This window comes from Myotis brandtii, unplaced genomic scaffold, assembly GCF_000412655.1.
Source record: "Myotis brandtii unplaced genomic scaffold, ASM41265v1 scaffold1120, whole genome shotgun sequence".
NCBI classification, from domain to species: Eukaryota; Metazoa; Chordata; class Mammalia; order Chiroptera; family Vespertilionidae; genus Myotis; species Myotis brandtii.
Window position 1 is genome coordinate 504,810 of NW_005353839.1, and position 24,377 is coordinate 529,186.

A 24,377-nucleotide genomic window follows, 5' to 3' on the forward strand; every position below is an offset into this window, starting at 1 on the left:
CCCCCTACTGGGGATCAAGCTTACAACCTGGGCATGTGCCCTTGACTGGAATTGAATCTGGGACCCTTCAGTCCCCAGGCTGACACTCTGTCCACTGAGCCAAACCGGCTAGGGCTAAGGAAATCATCTTAACGGACTTAACTAAACTGAAGAGATAGCTGAATCCTTTTATGACTCTCAAGGAGAAAAACCAGGATTCTTATTCAGTAACAGGTAATTCCATAGGAAAGTTGTTTGACTCTTACAGCCTTTTCTTAGTATACATGTTTCTGTACTTTTCTGTAGCATTTGCAACATGGACCATCCCCATCTTCTTGAAACCTTTTTATCTCTTGACATCCACAGCATTTAACACTCTAGTCATTCTTTCTACTTCCCTGTGCCTTTCTGTTTCCCTTTCCTTTCTTTTTCCTAGAGGTAGGTATTCCCCCGAGATTCTTTCTTTGGACTTTATTCTCAGAGCTTTCTTGGGTACTTAATTTGTTATTTTTATTTATTCCCCTTATTTTTTATTTATTTTTGTTAATCCTCACCCATTTTTTCCATTGATTTTTAGAGAATGGAAAGGAAGGAGGGAAGGACCAAGGGAGGGAGAGAGAGAGAGTTATCAATGTGAGGGATGTAAGGGAGGCACGTCAATTTTTTGCCTCCTGCAGGTGCCCTGGCGAAACAAACAGGGGCCGGGTATCCAACTTGCAACCCAGGTACTTGCCCTTGACCTGGAATTGAACCCAAGACTCTTCCATGTGTGGGCAGATGCTCTAATCACTGAGCAACACAGGCCAGGGCTATTTGCTTATTTTTTTCTTTATTGATTAAGGTATTACAAATGTGTCCTTATCCCCCCTCAACCCCCTGGTGTCTGTGTCCATTGGTTAGGCTTATATGCATGCATACAAGTCCTTTGGTTGATCTTTTCCCATTACCCCCACTCTCCCCTACCTTCCCTCTGAGGTTTGACAGTCTGATTTATGCTTCTCTATCTCTGGATCTGTTTGTGTTTATCAGTTTATGTTGTTCATTATATTCCACATATGGGTGAGATCATGTGATATTTATATATCTTTCTCTGACTGGCTTATTTCGCTTAGCATAATGCTCTCCAGCTCCATCCATGCTGTTGCAAATGGTAAGAATTCCTTCTTTTTTACTGCAGCATAGTATTCCATTGTGTAGATGTACCACAGTTTTTTAATCCACTCATCTGCTGATGGGCACTTAGGCTGTTTCCAAATCTTAGCTATGGTAAATTTTGTGTATTTGCTTATTTTTAAAGTGAGGTGTAATTTAAAGGTATTTGATTTTGAAGCTTCTCGGTACAAATAATTTCCAAGTTTGTATCTCTGGCCCCAATTTATTTATCAAGGTTCAGACCTATATTGGTTTTCCTCTACATTGCTGACATGTCAGCTTAGATTTTAAATATAATTAAAATAAAATTCATATCTTCCCCCACATGCAATCTTCTCATTTATGGCACTTGATTTCCTCTAGGAACCTAGGCTCAAACTTTTTGATTTTTTGAGCTTTATAGCAGCTTATTGAGTCAAATACTATTAATTCTATCTCTATAATGTTTTCCACATTGATCTCCTCCTTTTAATTTCCTCTGCCATCAACATAAGACAGGTTCTCATTGCTTCTTACCTTGGCAACAATAATACTAGCTTTTAAACTTGTTTCTCCTTCCTTTTCTGTCTATTTCAGTCCATCTTACTATCATTGACAAAATAATCTTCCTGATGCCTAATACACATACACCTTCCACACTTTAAAAAATAATTTATTTATTTTTTATTGATCTTAGAGGGAGGGAAGGAGGGAGAGAGAGAAGCATTAAGTGAGAGAGAAATCTTGATTGGTTGACTCCCACACTCATCCAGACCAGGGGTCACACCTGCAACCTGGGTATGTGCCCTGACCGGGAATCGAACCCACCAGCCCTTGATGACACTCCAACCACATCGGCTAGAGCACCTTCTATACTTATCAACTCTACCCCGCTATCTAGCCAAACCAGACTATACATGTATTTTCTTGAATATACCGGGTTTCTTCATTTCCTATGCCCATTCTAATGCTGGTGGAATGTATTTCTCAACTCTACCCATTAAAATCCTATCCTTCCTGCCCTGGTTGGGTGTCCACCTGTGCACTGAAAGGTTGTCCATTCTATTCCGGGTCAAGTCACATGCCCAGCTGTGGGTCAATCCCCGGTGGGGAAGAAGGGTTGTGAAGGAGGTGACTGATGTCTGTGTCTGTGTCTGTGTCTGTGTCTGTGTCTTATTCTGTCTCTGTCTCTGTCTCTATCTCTCTCTCTCTCTCTCTCCTTCCTTCCTTCCCTCCCTCCCTCTCTCTCTTCCCCCTCTTCTTTCTCTGAAAATCAATGAAAAAATCTTAGGAAATAAAATAAAATCCTATCCTTCCTTCAAAGCCCAGCTTAAAAGCTAATTTCTCCATGGAAGCTTTTCCTTTCTCCCAGAAATTAAATATAATCCTTTCCTCTGATCAACTGCAACTGCGTTATATGTACAGGGTGTCCCCCAAAAATGTATAGGCACTTTAACAGCTGATAGCTCAGTTTTGAAAATGAAATATTTAAATAAACACTGCCTTTATAATTATTCAAAGTGTATATATACATTTTTTGGAATTATATTTATTTTAAATTTATTTTTAATGATACATGTATCTCGTATAGTTGGTTGTATGCTCATTTTTCTAATTGACTATTGGCTACAAAAGGGTGGTGACTGCCTTGTTCATATCTGTAGCTCCTATATTGCCTTGTACATTGTTGTATTACTAGCATGTCTGTGTACAGATGGGCCACTGGGTGGTGCCAGATGCCTATAATTTGGATAAACAAGGGCGGCTGGATGTACAGTTGGGTTGCCCTGTGTTGTCATCTTTTGCACAGTAGGAATAGAGTTTAATTTCCCTGATCCAGAAACATTCATAGTTTCTTTCTGCTCCTCTCTCCAGTTTACCAGAGGAAGCAGTGTAGTATATTCAGTTCCTCCAAAGACTAAATAGAAAGTGGCCCAGAACTAAAGGCCCACCTTCCCATAAACATGTATATTGTATGAGTTTCATCTTCCTGGGAGTCATCTCTTTGAATTTCAGTGCCTGGGGTTCTCTGTCTGATTAATAAACACTATATTATTTGCGTGACTGGGTGCCCAGGGTAAATCAGGTTCCATAAATGAAAAGCTAGCAAAGTGGCTGGTAGGAGGAGTCAGGAAAGTTGGCTCGTAGAAGTGTCTGTTGTTAAGTAGAAAAATAGTAAGGTAAGGAGGATGAATTAAAAATGAGCCATATCATGCCCTAGTCAGTTTGGCTCAGTGGATAAAGCGTTGGCCTGCAAACTGAAGGGTCCCAGGTTCGACCGGTCAAGGGCACATGCCCGGGTTGTGGGATCGATCCCCAGCGGGGGACTTGCAGGAGGCAGCGGATCCATGATTCTCTCTCATCATGGTTGTTTCTATCTCTCTCTCCCTCTTCCTTCCTCTCTGAAATCAGTAAAAATATATTTTAAAAAATGAGCCATTTCAGCTCGAAAACAAAAATTTGGGGTGGGGAAGTAGGGCTGGTTGATTCCAGATGGACTGTGTGACTTAGGACTGAAAAGCAAATTTGTACTTTGGATGGAGATCAGCCCTGAACAGCTGTTGAGTTATGAGTGTTATGGGACATCTGTCCTCTCAAGAGGAACCAAAAGACTGTGTGGCTCTCAGATATCTGTCTTTCTAATAATTGAAGCATTTTTTAAGATTATCTTTCAGTTTCAGAGGAAATTCTGAAACTTTGTCTCATGTAAATATGGGTGTCTGTATAGGAGAGTTGGGCCACCTGAGCTGCAAAATGAAGGCATGCACAGCAAGACTGCTGGACTGGCCTGGGAGAGTGCTGGGATTAACTCATGGGAACTCACTGAGAGCTCAGAGCTTAGTGAAGAGATCAAGGACTAATATTTAGATGGTGAAGTTTCCATTGGATATGAGGTAAGGTAGAGTTAATCATTTTTCAGAGATTCTAGACTCCAAGTTAAGATGAATTTGAGAGAAATTCAAAAAATAAAAATGAAAAGCATAACTATACATATTAATCGTACAGCCACTAGAATTACTTTGAAGTGCTGTGATTTCTTAGCTGCCAACAACAATAAATAGGGGTGGAGACTGTGAGTTTAGGATTCATCTTGCCTCAGATGTGGTTGCACTTTCATTTTCAAACAAGACGACCTGACGTTTTGCTCTCAGTTACTGTAGCATATGGACCACTTGAGCCAACTTCTGTTAATAATCACAGCCTTGCCCAGCTGGAGTGGCTCAGTTAGTTGAGCATTGTCCTGTGCACTGAAAGGTTGCCAGTTCGATTCCTGGTCAAGACACATACCTGGGTTGTGGGTTTGATCCCCAGGGGAGCATATGGAAGGTAACTAATAAGTGTTTCTCACATCGATGTTTCTCTTTCCCCTTCTCTCCCTTACTCTCTCTAAGCATGTCCTCGGGTGAGGATTAAAAACAATAATAATCACAGCCTTGAAAATGTAGTCTCTTTTATTGTTGGGTTTAACACTTGGCATGATTTATCTCCCTTCCTCCACTTTTTTCTAATCAGATTTATTGAGGTATGATTTACATGGAGTAAAATTTACCCTTTTTTTCAGTGATCTATTATGGATTCTGACAAATGCATAGTTACTCAATATCACCATGATTGAAGCATAGAACATTTTCATCATTCCAAAAAGTTTTCTCCCACTTGTAGTCATTCCCTTCCCTACTACCCCTTCCTCCAACTCTGATAACCACTGGTCTGCATTCTGTCCCTATAGTTTATCTTTTCCAGATTGTGCTATAAATGGAATCTTATTAGGTAGCTGTTTGAATCTTGCTTTTTTTTTCACTTAGCATAGCATATTTGAGATCCACCGTGTTGCTGTGTGTATCAGTAGTTCATTTCTTTTTATTGCTTACTAGTATTCCATTGTGTGGATGGACCACAATTTGTTTATCCATGACCTAGCTGAAGGACATTTGATTGTTTCCAGTGTTTGATGACTCTGAGTAAAGCCACCAAAACGTTTATCTACAGGCTTTTGGGTGGACATGTATTTTCATTTCTCTTGAATACATGCCTGAGTGGGATTCCTGGGTTGTGTGGTAATAGTATGTTTAACTGTAGAAGAAACTGCCAAACTGTTTTCCAAAGTGACTACCATTTTGCATCAGTGTATGAGTTCTAATTGCTCTACTCCTTGTTAGCATTTGATAAAGCTTGCATTATTATTTCTAATATATTAAACATTCTAATAGGTATGTGGAGGATTCTCATAGTGGTTTTAATTTGTATTTCTCTAATAACTAGTAATATTGAGGATCTCTTCTAGTGATTCTTATTTAGTTGTGAGAGATTATAAATATATTCTGCTTGCTACCCTTAATATGTATTTTCAGATATTTTCTTTTAGTCTGTAGCTTGTCTTTTCATCTTCTTTTTTTAAAAATATATTTTATTGACTTTTTACAGAGAGGAAGGGAGAGAGATAGAGAGTTAGAAACATCGATGAGAGAGAAACATTGATCAGCTGCCTCCTGCACACCCCCTACTGGGGATGTGCCCACAACCGAGGTACATGCCCTTGACCGGAATCAAACCTGGGACCCTTCAGTCCGTAGGCCGACACTCTATCCACTGAGCCAAACCGGCTAGGGCCGTGGTCGGCAAACTGCGGCTCACGAGCCACATGCGGCTCTTTGGTCCCTTGAGTGTGGCTCTTCCTAAGCCTTAGGAGTACCCTAATTAAGTTAATAACAGTGTACCTACCTATATAGTTTAAGTTTTAAAAATTTGGCTCTCAAAAGAAATTTCAATCATTGTACTGTTGATATTTGGTTCTGTTGACTAATGAGTTTGCCGACCACTGGGCTAGGACATCATCTTCTTAACAGTGTCTCTTGAAGAGTAGATTTTTATTTTTGGTATATTCAGTTAATTTTTTTTTTAAGAAAAGGAAGCAGCCTCAGTGGTTTTAAACAAGAAGACACTTGGTACCTCTTCCTCAAAATACTCTTACATACTGTATTAACTCTCATTCTTCCTAGTTTACACTTAATATTGTGTCATCTATTTGGTTAAAAATTTAAGACCTTTTTCTTATTAAGTCAAGAAAAATCTAGGTCACTGGAATAAATTAAAATGACACCTGAGCCTGTTTTTCTCCATCCCCCAATAGTTTACTCTTTAACCTTCAGTTTGGCAGGGGTTATGGTTATTTTTAGAGTACAGGCAGTAGAGCTAATCTAATTAAGCTTCCCGCGGCTACCTGGGGCAATGAGCTCATCAGCTCTTCCAAGCTCAGATTGGTTTGTTCTGGACTAGATTTTACATGGAAATCTGTCAAAGTAAAACTGGATTTGTTGGCAGTATAGTGCATTAAAGAATGAAGAAGGGCCCTGGCCGATGTGGCTCAGTGTAGAGCGTTGGCCTACACACCAAAGAGTCTCGGGTTCAATTCCCAGCCCAGGTCAGGATGCGTGTAGGAGGCAACCAGTCAGTGTTTCTCACATCGATGTTTCTCTCCCTTCCCCCTGTCCTTTCTCCTCTCCCCTCTCCTTCCCTTCCTCCCTCCTTCCCCTTGCTAAATTCTGTGGCCCCTAAAATGTGACCTTTAGAAGCTATCTGCCTATATCAACTTAGTGATGAGAGTTAACATAAGCATTCACAGGGTTTTCTTTGTTTCTGATTTAGCACTAAATTCTGTCAACTTTTTTCCTCTGAGTTTCTTCTTGTAAGAACCTTAAAACCAATTTCCCCAAAAGATGAGGTCTGTAACCTCTGGGTATGGGTTGAACCTCATGGCTCTCCTTTGCCCGCTTCTCAGAGCTAAGCCGGCACTAGGCTTTGGTTCCTCCTGGTCATGGAGGCTGGGAAAGCCTCTAGAGCAGCGTTTCTCAACCTGTGGGTCGAGACCCCTTTGGCGGTCGGACAACCCTTTCACAGGGGTCGCCTAAGACCATCCTGCATATCAGATATTTACATTACGATTCATAACAGTAGCAACATTACAGTTATGAAGTAGCAACGAAAATAATTTTATGGTTGGGTCACAACATGAACTACTGTATTTAAAGGGCCAGAAGGTTGAGAACCACTGCTCTAGAGCCATTATGAGTCTAAAGATCAGGCAGGCTGGGCTTCTGTAGAGGTGGATGAGATTCAGTTTTGAGGAAGGTTCTCGAACTGCTTTAGTCTTCTCTGGGGGTGAGTAATAGTGGGGTGGGAAGTGTAGCACGATTGACAACTTTGATTCTAGAGGTGAGAAAATACCAGATCTGTTCTCAGTTGGCCATAAGGTATACTTATGATCTTAGTTTTTAATCTTCACAAAGTAGTGCAATTATTTTCCTCACTTTGTAGGACTTTTACAATTAATGTAATTAATTAAAACCCTAGGTGGGGGAGATATTCTTTAATATCACTGAGATATTAAAGAATATAAACAGGGACTGCTCTGAGGGAAAAACAAGTGTTGTGTGAAGAATGCTGTACAAAAATATGTCATCCAAGTAGGAGGAGGAAACAGCCTGCTCTGCAAACAGCTCTCCACTGTTTTTCCTTTGTGGCTTCACAAATCTGTTTTTTATTGGCTCTGTCTTTCAGCCTCACTCTTCCAGGTGTTCTTCCCTCAAATTCAGCTTCAGTCCTGCTCTTGCATTATTTTCACTTCCCCGCTCTGGCCTACTATGAGCAAGCTTTGGGCAGCTGTCTCTTGGCAGAGGACACTTTTGCAGTAACTTGGATTTCTATAGAGGATAATAGGGATAAGGTTAAGGATGGGGCTGCCTCTGGGATCATTGTTATGGGAATGAAAAGGCTGTTGAAAGATTAGAGGCCAGTGTGCTTGGGTACAGGACTGGAGTCATAATCATACTTTGTCTTTTGTTACCATCGCCTTTTGTCAAGGCACTGAAAGGGCTTAACAAAATTCTGGGCTGAATAATACTTTTCTTTGCTCTTTGGAATTTGCTCGAGGTGGGAGTGAGACCCTGAAAAAATAATGTGTTACAGTGGTATAAAAGGAAAAAAGCTAGGCACCCTGATTCCTAGTTATATTTTGCTAAAAAGACAAATCTGTTGAAAGTTGGTGGGATTGTGAAATGATGCTTGTTTTGAAATGAACTGAGATGGTTTAATACAAGTGTTGCCCTTTTCTTCCCCAGCTTTGTATTTGGTGACTATCATTAGTTGTAAGAGGAGGAAAAACCCTTTTACATTCTTTCTTAGAAGGGGGGGAGGGGAGGGCCTCCGAGTTCTAACTCATCTCTGCTTCTTATAGTAATTAATACTGTACCTGCACCTATAAGTGTGAAGGTAGGCATCTGAGTGAACATAATGCCCAAGTTCTTACCCCACCTCATGAGCTTGATTTCTTTTATCTCTTTTTAAAAACCAAACAAAAACATTTTTAATTGATTTTTAGAGAGAGAGGAAGGGAGAGGGAGAGAGAGATAGAAACATCATTGATCAGCTGCCTCATCCCCCGCCTCCCCTTGGGATTCGAGCCTGCAACCTGGGCATGTGCCCTGACTAGGAATTGAATCAGTGGCCCCTTGGTGCATGGGTTAACACTCAACCATTGACCCACACCAGCCAGGCGCTTTCATCTCTTGGTTAGTGTCCAAAATTATATAAAGAGTCTGACCCACCTCTTCATGTTGTGAAGACAGTGTAGTATAGAGTTTGTAGATACATAAGTCTAACATTTATAACAAGATTTTTGCCTAGAGGGCAATGCTAAAGCTAGCTCTTTGTATTGAGTTAAGGCTCTCTGCTTATAATATACTGTTACAGAAAAACCGGAGAAGAACCAAGCAACGCTTAGAGAGATGGAGTTACGTTTATTACGCGCGGGCCCAGAAGAACATGTCTCTCAAATTCTGGGTGCAATCACACAGGAAGTTTCCTGTATTTATACTATCTCACCCTCTTGGTATCCCCAATATGGGGTTTTTCCGGTTCCCTTTGCAAGTTCTTTTTTTTTGAATGCTTGGAATAAGATTTGTTGTTTTTGCTTTTATATGAGTCTAAAGATCAGGCAGGCTGGGCTTCTGTAGAGGTGGATGAGATTCAGTTTTGAGGAAGGTTCTCGAACTGCTTTAGTCTTCTCTGGGGGTGAGTAATAGTGGGGTGGGAAGTGTAGCACGATTGACAACTTTGATTCTAGAGGTGAGAAAATACCAGATCTGTTCTCAGTTGGCCATAAGGTATACTTATGATCTTAGTTTTTAATCTTCACAAAGTAGTGCAATTATTTTCCTCACTTTGTAGGACTTTTACAATTAATGTAATTAATTAAAACCCTAGGTGGGGGAGATATTCTTTAATATCACTGAGATATTAAAGAATATAAACAGGGACTGCTCTGAGGGAAAAACAAGTGTTGTGTGAAGAATGCTGTACAAAAATATGTCATCCAAGTAGGAGGAGGAAACAGCCTGCTCTGCAAACAGCTCTCCACTGTTTTTCCTTTGTGGCTTCACAAATCTGTTTTTTATTGGCTCTGTCTTTCAGCCTCACTCTTCCAGGTGTTCTTCCCTCAAATTCAGCTTCAGTCCTGCTCTTGCATTATTTTCACTTCCCCGCTCTGGCCTGCTATGAGCAAGCTTTGGGCAGCTGTCTCTTGGCAGAGGACACTTTTGCAGTAACTTGGATTTCTATAGAGGATAATAGGGATAAGGTTAAGGATGGGGCTGCCTCTGGGATCATTGTTATGGGAATGAAAAGGCTGTTGAAAGATTAGAGGCCAGTGTGCTTGGGTACAGGACTGGAGTCATAATCATACTTTGTCTTTTGTTACCATCGCCTTTTGTCAAGGCACTGAAAGGGCTTAACAAAATTCTGGGCTGAATAATACTTTTCTTTGCTCTTTGGAATTTGCTCGAGGTGGGAGTGAGACCCTGAAAAAATAATGTGTTACAGTGGTATAAAAGGAAAAAAGCTAGGCACCCTGATTCCTAGTTATATTTTGCTAAAAAGACAAATCTGTTGAAAGTTGGTGGGATTGTGAAATGATGCTTGTTTTGAAATGAACTGAGATGGTTTAATACAAGTGTTGCCCTTTTCTTCCCCAGCTTTGTATTTGGTGACTATCATTAGTTGTAAGAGGAGGAAAAACCCTTTTACATTCTTTCTTAGAAGGGGGGGAGGGGAGGGCCTCCGAGTTCTAACTCATCTCTGCTTCTTATAGTAATTAATACTGTACCTGCACCTATAAGTGTGAAGGTAGGCATCTGAGTGAACATAATGCCCAAGTTCTTACCCTACCTCATGAGCTTGATTTCTTTTATCTCTTTTTAAAAACCAAACAAAAACATTTTTAATTGATTTTTAGAGAGAGAGGAAGGGAGAGGGAGAGAGAGATAGAAACATCATTGATCAGCTGCCTCATCCCCCGCCTCCCCTTGGGATTCGAGCCTGCAACCTGGGCATGTTCCCTGACTAGGAATTGAATCAGTGACCCCTTGGTGCATGGGTTAACACTCAACCATTGACCCACACCAGCCAGGCGCTTTCATCTCTTGGTTAGTGTCCAAAATTATATAAAGAGTCTGACCCACCTCTTCATGTTGTGAAGACAGTGTAGTATAGAGTTTGTAGATACATAAGTCTAACATTTATAACAAGATTTTTGCCTAGAGGGCAATGCTAAAGCTAGCTCTTTGTATTGAGTTAAGGCTCTCTGCTTATAATATACTGTTACAGAAAAACCGGAGAAGAACCAAGCAACGCTTAGAGAGATGGAGTTACGTTTATTACGCGCGGGCCCAGAAGAACATGTCTCTCAAATTCTGGGTGCAATCACACAGGAAGTTTCCTGTATTTATACTATCTCACCCTCTTGGTATCCCCAATATGGGGTTTTTCCGGTTCCCTTTGCAAGTTCTTTTTTTTTGAATGCTTGGAATAAGATTTGTTGTTTTTGCTTTTATTTTTATAAGGTTTTTCCCTTTTTTTTTTTTTGAGATTATAAGGAACATGGTCCTTATAAGGGGGAGAAAGAGAGAGAGAGCAACACACGTAAAGTCAGAAGTAGGTCACAACACACGTAAAGTCAGAAGTAGGTCACAACACACGTAAAGTCAGAAGTAGGTCACAACACACGTAAAGTCAGAAGTAGGTCACAACACACGTAAAGTCAGAAGTAGGTCACAACACACGTAAAGTCAGAAGTAGGTCACAACACACGTAAAGTCAGAAGTAGGTCACAACACACGTAAAGTCAGAAGTAGGGGAGAGAATGCTCTGAAGGCATGTTTGGTCATTAAGCAAGACTATCAAAAACATAAAGTGTAAAAAATACCAGAAAAGCCCTAGCTGGTTTGGCTCAGTGGATAGAGCATCAGCCCATGGATTGAAGAGTCCCAAGTTTGATTCTGGTCAAGGGAACATTGCAGGCTCGATCCCCCAACCCTGGTTGGGGCTAAGCGGCCCTTTGCAAGTTCTTAAAGGGCCCAATGTGCTGGCGCTCTGAGACCTCGACCAAAGGCTTGGCTTGACGCCAGCACTGATAACTTCGTCTGGGGAAGGTTTAATGGCCTCTCTGAAATGGGAGTGTCTTATTTCCTTTGTGGCTTCACAAATCTGTTTTTTATTGGCTCTGTCTTTCAGCCTCACTCTTCCAGGTGTTCTTCCCTCAAATTCAGCTTCAGTCCTGCTCTTGCATTATTTTCACTTCCCCGCTCTGGCCTACTATGAGCAAGCTTTGGGCAGCTGTCTCTTGGCAGAGGACACTTTTGCAGTAACTTGGATTTCTATAGAGGATAATAGGGATAAGGTTAAGGATGGGGCTGCCTCTGGGATCATTGTTATGGGAATGAAAAGGCTGTTGAAAGATTAGAGGCCAGTGTGCTTGGGTACAGGACTGGAGTCATAATCATACTTTGTCTTTTGTTACCATCGCCTTTTGTCAAGGCACTGAAAGGGCTTAACAAAATTCTGGGCTGAATAATACTTTTCTTTGCTCTTTGGAATTTGCTCGAGGTGGGAGTGAGACCCTGAAAAAATAATGTGTTACAGTGGTATAAAAGGAAAAAAGCTAGGCACCCTGATTCCTAGTTATATTTTGCTAAAAAGACAAATCTGTTGAAAGTTGGTGGGATTGTGAAATGATGCTTGTTTTGAAATGAACTGAGATGGTTTAATACAAGTGTTGCCCTTTTCTTCCCCAGCTTTGTATTTGGTGACTATCATTAGTTGTAAGAGGAGGAAAAACCCTTTTACATTCTTTCTTAGAAGGGGGGGAGGGGAGGGCCTCCGAGTTCTAACTCATCTCTGCTTCTTATAGTAATTAATACTGTACCTGCACCTATAAGTGTGAAGGTAGGCATCTGAGTGAACATAATGCCCAAGTTCTTACCCTACCTCATGAGCTTGATTTCTTTTATCTCTTTTTAAAAACCAAACAAAAACATTTTTAATTGATTTTTAGAGAGAGAGGAAGGGAGAGGGAGAGAGAGATAGAAACATCATTGATCAGCTGCCTCATCCCCCGCCTCCCCTTGGGATTCGAGCCTGCAACCTGGGCATGTTCCCTGACTAGGAATTGAATCAGTGACCCCTTGGTGCATGGGTTAACACTCAACCATTGACCCACACCAGCCAGGCGCTTTCATCTCTTGGTTAGTGTCCAAAATTATATAAAGAGTCTGACCCACCTCTTCATGTTGTGAAGACAGTGTAGTATAGAGTTTGTAGATACATAAGTCTAACATTTATAACAAGATTTTTGCCTAGAGGGCAATGCTAAAGCTAGCTCTTTGTATTGAGTTAAGGCTCTCTGCTTATAATATACTGTTACAGAAAAACCGGAGAAGAACCAAGCAACGCTTAGAGAGATGGAGTTACGTTTATTACGCGCGGGCCCAGAAGAACATGTCTCTCAAATTCTGGGTGCAATCACACAGGAAGTTTCCTGTATTTATACTATCTCACCCTCTTGGTATCCCCAATATGGGGTTTTTCCGGTTCCCTTTGCAAGTTCTTTTTTTTTGAATGCTTGGAATAAGATTTGTTGTTTTTGCTTTTATTTTTATAAGGTTTTTCCCTTTTTTTTTTTTTGAGATTATAAGGAACATGGTCCTTATAAGGGGGAGAAAGAGAGAGAGAGCAACACACGTAAAGTCAGAAGTAGGTCACAACACACGTAAAGTCAGAAGTAGGTCACAACACACGTAAAGTCAGAAGTAGGTCACAACACACGTAAAGTCAGAAGTAGGTCACAACACACGTAAAGTCAGAAGTAGGTCACAACACACGTAAAGTCAGAAGTAGGTCACAACACACGTAAAGTCAGAAGTAGGTCACAACACACGTAAAGTCAGAAGTAGGGGAGAGAATGCTCTGAAGGCATGTTTGGTCATTAAGCAAGACTATCAAAAACATAAAGTGTAAAAAATACCAGAAAAGCCCTAGCTGGTTTGGCTCAGTGGATAGAGCATCAGCCCATGGATTGAAGAGTCCCAAGTTTGATTCTGGTCAAGGGAACATTGCAGGCTCGATCCCCCAACCCTGGTTGGGGCTAAGCGGCCCTTTGCAAGTTCTTAAAGGGCCCAATGTGCTGGCGCTCTGAGACCTCGACCAAAGGCTTGGCTTGACGCCAGCACTGATAACTTCGTCTGGGGAAGGTTTAATGGCCTCTCTGAAATGGGAGTAGTCTTATTTTCCTTACTATTTAAGCCAGCAAGCATTTACAGAAGCCAGAAATAGCAGGGTTAAAATTTCAAACAGCAGTTTTTATATAAGATGGATGCTTCAATACTAGAGACCCGATGCATGAAATTTGTGCAAGAGTAGGCCTTCCTTTCCCTGGCTGCTGGGACTGGCCACTGGACCCGGGCTTTCCTCGCAGAGGGAGGCCCTGCCCACCCACCGCAGCCTGCCAGTTGGTGGCCTGGGCTCCTTCTGTGGGGCGATCATGGGGCGATGGCCGGGCTGGACCAATCTCATCGCACCTGCCTTGGCTGGCCTGGCACCAGTGGGTGTCAGAGTGTGGTCCTGGATGGTCCAGATGGTCGTTATGCTGTTCAGCTGTTCAGTCGATTTGCATATTATGCTTTTATTATATAGGATATCACTTAATATATGCCTACAGTTTCAAGTTTATTTCACTTCCCTCTTTCCCATCTGAAAAAATACACTGCCAGTCACTCAATAAGGTCAAGAGATTGCAGTTGACTTCCCAAAGATATGTCTCTTTATGAATTTAGGCATAGGGGGAAAATCTGGTGTGATTTCAGTAGCTGAGAAGCCCTATTGAGCACACACCAAAAAAAAAAATCATTTTTATAAAAATGACAAAGGTGTCCATTGTTAAATCTCCTTGTTCGTTTTATCGTCTTTACAAGATTGTTTTCTAATTGTTATTTTTCCCCCTTCCAAATCCAGGCTGGCTACAATAAACATCAATCAAGATGTCCAGAAAAGGGAGCAGCACAGTGGCAAAACCAGACTTAGCTAATGGTAAGGAGCCAAATTGAAGGTGAAGCTATTTTTGTTATATCACCTGAGGTTCTCCTCCCCCAAGGAGAGTGGAGACATGGATTTTAGTGGAGGGAAGGAAATCTTTCCTAAGAGTGAACCCTTCTTAAGTTATCCCCCGCCTCCCCTTGGGATTCGAGCCTGCAACCTGGGCATGTGCCCTGACTAGGAATTGAATCAGTGGCCCCTTGGTGCATGGGTTAACACTCAACCATTGACCCACACCAGCCAGGCGCTTTCATCTCTTGGTTAGTGTCCAAAATTATATAAAGAGTCTGACCCACCTCTTCATGTTGTGAAGACAGTGTAGTATAGAGTTTGTAGATACATAAGTCTAACATTTATAACAAGATTTTTGCCTAGAGGGCAATGCTAAAGCTAGCTCTTTGTATTGAGTTAAGGCTCTCTGCTTATAATATACTGTTACAGAAAAACCGGAGAAGAACCAAGCAACGCTTAGAGAGATGGAGTTACGTTTATTACGCGCGGGCCCAGAAGAACATGTCTCTCAAATTCTGGGTGCAATCACACAGGAAGTTTCCTGTATTTATACTATCTCACCCTCTTGGTATCCCCAATATGGGGTTTTTCCGGTTCCCTTTGCAAGTTCTTTTTTTTTGAATGCTTGGAATAAGATTTGTTGTTTTTGCTTTTATTTTTATAAGGTTTTTCCCTTTTTTTTTTTTTGAGATTATAAGGAACATGGTCACAACACACGTAAAGTCAGAAGTAGGAGAGAGAATGCTCTGAAGGCATGTTTGGTCACCCGAAATCATTAAGCAAGACTATCAAAAACATAAAGTGTAAAAAATACCAGAAAAGCCCTAGCTGGTTTGGCTCAGTGGATAGAGCATCAGCCCATGGATTGAAGAGTCCCAAGTTTGATTCTGGTCAAGGGAACATTGCAGGCTCGATCCCCCAACCCTGGTTGGGGCTAAGCGGGAGGCAACCAATTGATGTTTCTTTCTCACATCGATGTTTCTCTCTCTGTGTCTCTCCCTCTCCCTTCCGCCAGAAATAGCAGGGTTAAAATTTCAAACAGCAGTTTTTATATAAGATGGATGCTTCAATACTAGAGACCCGATGCATGAAATTTGTGCAAGAGTAGGCCTTCCTTTCCCTGGCTGCTGGGACTGGCCACTGGACCCGGGCTTTCCTCGCAGAGGGAGGCCCTGCCCACCCACCGCAGCCTGCCAGTTGGTGGCCTGGGCTCCTTCTGTGGGGCGATCATGGGGCGATGGCTGGGCTGGACCAATCTCATCGCACCTGCCTTGGCTGGCCTGGCACCAGTGGGTGTCAGAGTGTGGTCCTGGATGGTCCAGATGGTCGTTATGCTGTTCAGCTGTTCAGTCGATTTGCATATTATGCTTTTATTATATAGGATATCACTTAATATATGCCTACAGTTTCAAGTTTATTTCACTTCCCTCTTTCCCATCTGAAAAAATACACTGCCAGTCACTCAATAAGGTCAAGAGATTGCAGTTGACTTCCCAAAGATATGTCTCTTTATGAATTTAGGCATAGGGGGAAAATCTGGTGTGATTTCAGTAGCTGAGAAGCCCTATTGAGCACACACCAAAAAAAAAAATCATTTTTATAAAAATGACAAAGGTGTCCATTGTTAAAAAATCTCCTTCGTTTTATCGTCTTTACAAGATTGTTTTCTAATTGTTATTTTTCCCCCTTCCAAATCCAGGCTGGCTACAATAAACATCAATCAAGATGTCCAGAAAAGGGAGCAGCACAGATGGCAAAACAGACTTAGCTAATGGTAAGGAGCCAAATTGAAGGTGAAGCTATTTTTGTTATATCACCTGAGGTTCTCCTCCCCCAAGGAGAGTGGAGACATGGATTTTAGTGGAGGGAAGGAAATCTTTCCTAAGAGTGAACCCTTCTTAAGTTGTTTTGAGTACAGGAAACTACAGGGTTGAAATGCCTTGGACTGTCTGACACTTTTGCTCCTTCAACTTTTATCTGATTGTTTTCAAAAGATCAATAATAGAGTTGTGCCTCTAAGAGGTCAGATGGTTTGGAATTCTGAAAGTTTGTAAGGGTGGATAAAACCTAGGAAATGCTCTTAATAAAGGAGAAAAAGAACATCTAGTTGGTGGTGGGAATAAGAGAGTTGTTGGGAAGGTGAGGTTGTGCAGTTAGAATGAGAAGTCTCTTTTCATGGTAGATCATAGTTTAATAAAGATATTAGATAAGAGATGAAGATATAACCTAAACCGACTGGAATTGGGGTTTTCTTCCTGCTTTCTTTCCATTCATCCATCCATCCTTCCTTCTTTTGCCAGTGCAGCCAAGTGGCTCTAGTGCAGGTTTGAAGGCAGGATGTGAATATTCTGATAGAGTTAGCTAACTGCCTGGGTTATTCAACCAATGCTTTAACCTTGAGCCAACTTCTAAACTAGGGAAACGTCCATCAAATGGATATAGTAGTTGGGTACCACAGTGTCCAGGATTATAGGCTAAAATCTATTTGATGTGATTGGCAGAGAAATGAAATCGATGAGGGGAAAGTGAGATTTTTCAACATGTTGTTTTATTGCCCCTTTTTTCTTTTCTTACCACTGTGGTTCATATTATTCATTGGGCTTAGTTGCAAGACACAGCAATCTAGAAGGGTTTGAGGTATACAATTGATTTGGAGTTTTGCCATTAGCTAGATCAGGGATTGACAAACTACGCCCTGTAGGCCAAGTCTAGCCTGCCACTGTATTTATAAAGTTTATTGGAACACAGTCATGCCCCATCCATTTACATAGTATTTATGATTGCTTTTGTGCTACAGCAGTGGAGTAGTTGTGACAGATATCCATATGGCCTATCAAGCCTTAAATTTTTACTGTCTGGCCCTTGGCAGAAAAAAATTTGCTAGCCCATTGACTGTTAGGGTCCTCTTTCTGAGCTTGTGGTATGCTCTGGCCTTTATGTTGATGTGATAGAAGAGCCCCAAAATTGTCTTAATTTTTTAATCATGATTTTAACAATAAATGCTAAGCGTTTGGCCTTTTATTTTTCCTTCTCCACAGAAGTGATAGGTGTGATATTTTATGCCTTCTCACCGCTCCAAATCTTAAACCAATCGCATTTCAAAAACCACACTATTAATCTTTCTCAGTATATGTAGCAGTTCTGGCAATTGTAGTTTATAGGAGCAAATTGCTACACTGTTCCCCTTTATCGTCAAGTTCCTAGTAGCCTAGTTGTTTTCACACTGAGTTCTTAGTTGAGGTGCTTTTTGAAAAGAGCTGTTTATGTCTCCCAACTTTCTGTCACTACTTGAACCAAAGCACTTACATTATCAGTTTTCTGTATTGGGTTTTGTCTAAGAGTTCATTGGATATAAAAATTCAGTGGGGGGGGGGGGGGGGGTCCATTGCTACAAAGATTTTCAGAAATTACTGCTCTAATCTAGATGAATAAACAGTAAAGTGCTCCAATCCTTTGAATTTTTAAACATTAGTGTGGTATTAGAGTTGAAAAGCTCATACCAGAATCACCCATAGTTGGTCTCCCTTTCCTAACAGCCTTTATTTCTGGCAAGATAAAATTTCTATTTAAGAAAAGAAGGCTGTGCGCAGTGTTTAAAGTCCTCAGTCCCCCTTCCTTCACACCTTCACCTTAGGTTGGAAGTTGTGGCTGTAGAACATTGCCAAGTGCTTATTGGAATACAATTTAGTTGCTTTTCGATAGAATACAGTGTCTAATTGTAGGGGATTATATCATTCAATATGACCCAGTTTTATAACTACCAACAGGGCAGGCCTAGAAGATGGTGAACTTGGCTTTTCAGGTATCAATGTAGTAGCTCTTCTTATCATGTTTATGTATGCTTCCTGATAGAACTTTGTCTCAAACAGTTTGTATAACTAAAAATAGTATTAAAATTATTAAATTAATGGAAGTAAGTCAGAATACATATATTAACAAAAAGTGAGCAAGAACTCATTCAAATGATCATAATTCCCACTTTTCTACTTCTAGATTCTTAGTAGACCTTTCAGTTTAGAATTTGGGAGGTGGGAAGTAGTGGGAAATAGTCTAACTCCTTATCTACTGTCATAGTGATTTTATTCAGTTATTTCTCCATCTTTTTCTAAGAGATAGCCATGCCAACTCTTGCAGGGACAGCTACTCTTTTTCTTATATTTAGTTTATTTACTGTAACTAATGGATGCCCATCCAGCAGAACTGAGCCTAAGGTATCAAACATACTTTCCATATAGTTTGCCAATGCTTTGCCTTGTGAGAATTTATTATACTCTTAGGTTCTCCATTTCTTCAGTTCTGTTGAAGTAAGTACTCTTATTTGGGTGTGGCTTTGATCTTAGTTTTTTCAATTTCTTATCCAAGATTCCCTCTCAGAGAAAACTTTGACCAAAGTTGGTTTCTGGGTCTTTTGATGTGACAATTTCTTAGACTAAGGCAGAGAAATGCTTCTAATCACTATCCATTTTCCTTCTCTGTCCCCCCCACTCAACTTCCCATTTTTCATTTACATGCAGGAAGCATGTCTAGCAGTCCAGAGGAGATGTCTGGCGCTGAAGAGGGGAGGGAGACATCCTCAGGCATTGAAATAGAGGCCTCAGACCTGAGCTTGAGCTTGACCGGGGATGATGGTGGCCCCAATCGCACCAGCACAGAAAGTCGAGACACAGATACAGAGAGCTCAGGTGAAGACAAGGACTCTGACAGCATGGAGGACACTGGCCATTACTCCATCAATGATGAAAACCAAGTCCATGATCGCTCAGAGGAAGAGGATGAGGAAGAAGAGGAGGAAGAAGAGCATCCTCGGCGGCGTGTACAGCGCAAGCGGGCCAACCGTGACCAGGACTCATCAGATGATGAGCGGGCCTTGGAGGACTGGGTGTCCTCGGAGACATCAGCCCTTCCCCGACCTCGCTGGCAAGCCCTTCCTGCCCTTCGGGAGCGGGAACTGGGTTCAAGTTCCCGCTTTGTATATGAGGCTTGTGGGGCAAGAGTCTTTGTGCAGCGTTTCCGCCTGCAGCATGGGCTTGAGGGCCACACTGGTTGTGTCAATACCCTGCACTTTAACCAGCGTGGAACTTGGCTGGCCAGTGGCAGTGATGACCTGAAAGTGGTGGTTTGGGACTGGGTGCGGCGGCAGCCGGTACTGGACTTTGAGAGTGGCCACAAAAGCAATGTCTTCCAGGTGAGGCAAGGGAGCAGAATAGCAATTGAGAAAATTAGGCATGAGTTGGACAAGTCTGAGCTGTTCCCTGTAGTGAGAGCTGGTAGAAAGTTGTAGGAATTAGACATCAAACTCGGTCCTACCTTGGCTCTCATAATGCCTTGGAGGAGTTAATACACTGAAAGGCCTATGGCAAGCTTTTCTTCCCTTGAGCGTAAAGACTGTTGGAAGTCTCATTATAGATAGGGTGCTTAAAAATCATCAGGAAGGAATCAGATGTGTCCTGGGAGGAGGCATAAGTGTAAGAGTAGAGACTATTGAGCCAGACTGCTTGGGTTCAAATCCTAGCCCTATCCTTTATTAGCTATGTGATTTTTGGCAAGTTATTTAACCTCTGTCTTAAGTTTATTTATCTACCATATAGGTCTAATAACAGAGGGTTATGAGGATTAAATAATAGAAACTAAGCAGTTAGAATCATGTCAGGTACTTAGTAAATATTTGATAATAATTAATATTGTTATTATTCTCTGAAGATTTTACTCATCAGTGAAATACATCATATTGGTACTGACCATTTATCTCTAAGCATGTTCTCTCCTTTCCCAACATCCCTTTAATTTACTTTGTAGCAAATTTTCCTTACTCTTCTCCCCTGGTAGGTAGAGTCCTAGTTCACCTGAGCACTTATCCTGTACCACTTCAACCTTCCAGAGTCAACTGAAATGCTCTTTTATATCAGAGAATTTTTTCCCCTCTCACTCTCCTTTAACTCATGGAAGACATTAGACTTGAACCAATTTTGTTAAAGCGGGAGAACTAGATTTTCTTCTGTCGTGAAACAAAAGGGGGTGAGTTGGGGTTCTCATTTTTTTTTCTCAAATTCACCTCCTGAATTTCTTTTGTGTGTCCCTTTTTTCATTCTTAACACCCCAGGCAAAGTTCCTTCCTAACAGTGGTGATTCTACCCTGGCCATGTGTGCCCGTGATGGGCAGGTGCGGGTAGCAGAGCTGTCTGCCACCCAGTGCTGCAAGAATACGAAGCGTGTGGCCCAGCATAAGGGAGCGTCCCACAAGGTAAGTAAATCTTTGCCCTGAAGGATGTGCAGTTCAGCTCCTCTGTGGATCTCACCAAGGTCTTCTTGTATCTGTATTTAATGTAGTTACCTTCCTCCCTTCTTTTAGTCCTAAGATTTGTACATAAGAAGGGAGAGAAAGCAGCCACCATCCTAAACTTCTTGGAAGGCAAGTACTTGAGAGATCTGTAAATCTTGCGCATGCAATATAAATTGATTATACTTAACCCCTAAGCTGAACCGTAGTGAGTTGGAGATCCTTGAGGTCTCCTATGCCTTCCAAACCTTTAAACTCTACTCTGATCACTATTGCTGGGAGCTCTATTTAGACCTGGGAGTACAGACCAAATAGTCATGGTGGCAGCCAGGGAGGAGCTGCCTAGTCTCAGAGTAGGTACCATGTTCTTCGTGTCATGGAAAGACGATGGGTGTGCTCTTAAAAGCCTAAGCAAATATATAGGTGGACCTGGAGTATCCTGTTCTAGATGGCTCAGGCAATGTGAAAACTATGTATTTCTTTGAATCTTAAGTGTACCTCCAACGCACTCGATAACTAATTTTTAGAACTAAGATACAGGGAAATGAAACTTGGGCACCCTTTCTCTCCCCACCTAAGGGTGGGGAATTGATTTTATTTGAGAATGAGCCCTAATCTCTGATGTTTTCCTTTGGTATCACTGTCTGTTCAAATCCCTTGGGGACTTAGTTAAAATAGCAAATTACCTGTCCTTTTGACTTGTATAGCGTAAACAAGCTGTAAGTAATTTACACAGAACAAGAGAGGATGGGCTTATTAAATTATCACCTTTCCTGCTGACACATTTTAAATGCAGCCCTTCTAAAGATAAAGGGATGAACTAAATAACCTCTAATTCTAATCTTTAGAAACCTCATCCTTTCCCTTTTTTCTCCTACAGTTGGCCCTGGAACCAGACTCTCCTTGTACGTTTCTATCTGCAGGTGAAGATGCAGTTGTCTTCACCATTGATCTCAGACAAGACCGGCCAGCTTCGTAAGTAAGCTAGTAGTCCTTTCACAGAACTGGCTCTCTTGGCCTTGAAAATACTCCACATGGCATAGGTAATACTCAGTTCTCTGGTCCATCAGAATGGTCCCTTTGTTCCTATGAGAAGCAGATTAGGGTTTAGGAATTCCTTACTTTGTTGCTATTTGTCTGTTCCTCAGAAGTGAAGTGCCATTCACTCTTTTTGTTTCTAAAGCAGAGTTCAGTTATCTTATTATATGTGGGCTTTAATAACTGTTGATTCTCTTGTGTACCACTCAGCTTACCCACAAGAAGCATATTACTCTACAAAGAGGCTTAGAGATACGGTCCTATGTAGTTTCAATTTAATTACGTATCAAAACATGTAAACAAATGATAAATTTTGAACAGAAATATTGGTATATATAGAACTCCATCATATTACAGCTCCTTTTTACATCAGTTTGAGCTCCTGGGTAAATTATATTTTTTCAGCTGTGTGATATCATAGCATCTTGTTTGGCTCCAGGCAGTCTGTGTGTGTGTGTGTGTGTGTGTGTGTGTGTGTGTGTGTGTTTCTCTCACACGCATACACACACAGGAAATTCAAATAAAAAATATACAGACAAAATGCTCCCTCATGCACACCTCCCTTGGTGCCCACTTTTCTGGCTGTTGGTAATCATTGTTAACAATTTTAAATACCTTTCCAAACCTTTTTGTAACTTTTGTGTGTCTTAATATGTATACTTTTATGCAATCCTTTTTGTATACTTTTCCCTATAAGTAGGATAATTAATATAGAAACATGTCTGCAGTTTGCTTTTTTCATATTATGCTGTATTTTGGAAATCTTTCCCTGTCAGACCATAAAGGCCTACCTCATTTTTTAAAAATATATTTTTATTGATTTCAGAGAGGAAGGAAGAGGAAGAGAGAAACATCAATGATGAGAGAGAATCATTGATCGGCTGCCTCCTGAACGCCCCCTACTGGGGATAGAGCCCGCAACCCAGGTGTGTGCCCCTGACTGGAATTGAACCTGGGACCTTCAGTCCGCAAGCCGACTATCCACTGAACCAAACCAACTGGGGCCCTACCTTATTTTTTAACCATGACATATACATTATAACATGGCATACCACAGTTCATTTAACCATGACCTTGTTGATGAGTTATCTAGATTAGTTATTGTCTTGTTAGTCTTAAAAATCATAACAAATCTTGTATGTTAATACTAAAATTAAGGGATGTATGTCACTGATTTATATAGTATACAAGTAAAATAGTATAAATTAATTTAGGGAATATACTCTTAAGGCTGATTATTATTAGACATAAGTATAGAAAAAGTTGTCTTGATTGTGGAAGAGTCTCAAAAACTATTTAAATGATAGAAATGTTTTAGGCTTACAGAATAGAGATACTAGTTATTTATATAAACCTTCAAGAGGATGAGGGTTGGGAACTATTTGGCTTATACTGGAAAAGGAACAGGACTGGGTCGAAGGGATCTGCCTTCCAGTGCTAGCCTGCAGTTATTTAGCGTTGAGAAAATAATTCAGTCTCTTGAACTGAATGATTTTTGTTATTTTCAGTTCTGAAGTGCTGTGATGATAATGGAACGTTAGCAAGTTTTCAAGAGGGGAGGGGAAGGTCAAAGATGCAAAAAATAATATGAATTTGTTTGGTCTGCTCTGGTGAAGAGTTGTGAAGCAGCATGAGATCTTATCCTATGGATCAAGGTGAGAGGAAAAGTATTGTTAGGCCATAAGGAATTGGGAATCTGGTTCTAGTAATGAGCAGAGTACTCAGCTTTGGGAAGTCACTGAATTTGGGATGAAATGATAGCAGAAAATCTAGCTGAGAGATGACCAATGGATCTAGACCAGTGGTTCTCAACCTTCCTAATGCCGCGACCCTTTAATACAGTTCCTCATGTTGTGGTGACCCCCAACCATAAAATTATTTTCGTTTCTACTTCATAACTGTAATTTTGCTACTGTTATGAATCGTAATGTAAATATCTGATATGCAGGATGTATTTTCATTGTTACAAATTGAACATAATTAAAGCATAGTGATTAATCACAAAAACAATATGTAATTATATATGGGTTTTCCGATGGTCTTAGCTGACCCCTGTGAAAGGGTCATTCGACCCTCAAAGGGGTCTCGACCCACAGGTTGAGAACCGCTGATCTAAATGATAGGTGGGATAGGAACTAAAAAGGGGAATATAAGAGAAACTTCACGTAGAAGGATGCCCAAATTCTGGATTTGGGGAATAAGATACAGTGAGCCTTCAAAAAGGTTTTGCTTTAGAGATTGAAGAACAAGTAGAAGGCTGGAATGAGGTGGGAGGCTGAATGTGAAGGTCATGGCCAGGCACTGTTGTGTGAAGTTGGCATAGGGGAATTTTTCTTTTTTGTATATACAAGGTGGGGCAAAAGTAGGTATATACTTGTTTGTATTGAAAATAATACAATAATTAGTAAATAATAATACAAGAATAAACTGTGTTTTGGGTACTCACACTGTAAACCTATTTTTGCCCCATCCTGTATGATAGTTGAATCTCTGGAAGCTGGTGAAATTAGCTACCATC

The 24,377-nt window shown here is 41.0% G+C and overlaps 1 protein-coding gene across 6 annotated transcripts in view; it reads left to right on the forward strand.

Annotated features, from left to right (window-relative positions):
* DCAF8 (DDB1 and CUL4 associated factor 8) overlaps positions 1–24,377 on the forward strand; it is a 53,010-nt gene that overhangs the window by 13,664 nt on the left and 14,969 nt on the right. For 4 of the 6 annotated variants that reach the window (XM_014547454.1, XM_014547453.1, XM_014547463.1 and 1 more), the window contains 4 exons: positions 16,244–16,318; positions 19,059–19,729; positions 20,645–20,785; positions 21,702–21,796. In XM_014547454.1, the coding sequence (XP_014402940.1) occupies positions 16,270–16,318; positions 19,059–19,729; positions 20,645–20,785; positions 21,702–21,796 (956 nt within the window). In that variant the 5' untranslated portion in view covers positions 16,244–16,269. Of the gene's footprint in view, positions 1–14,451; positions 14,527–16,243; positions 16,319–19,058; positions 19,730–20,644; positions 20,786–21,701; positions 21,797–24,377 lie in introns of all 6 variants that reach the window. The other 2 variants (XM_014547458.1, XM_014547447.1) reach the window with 1 other exon arrangement.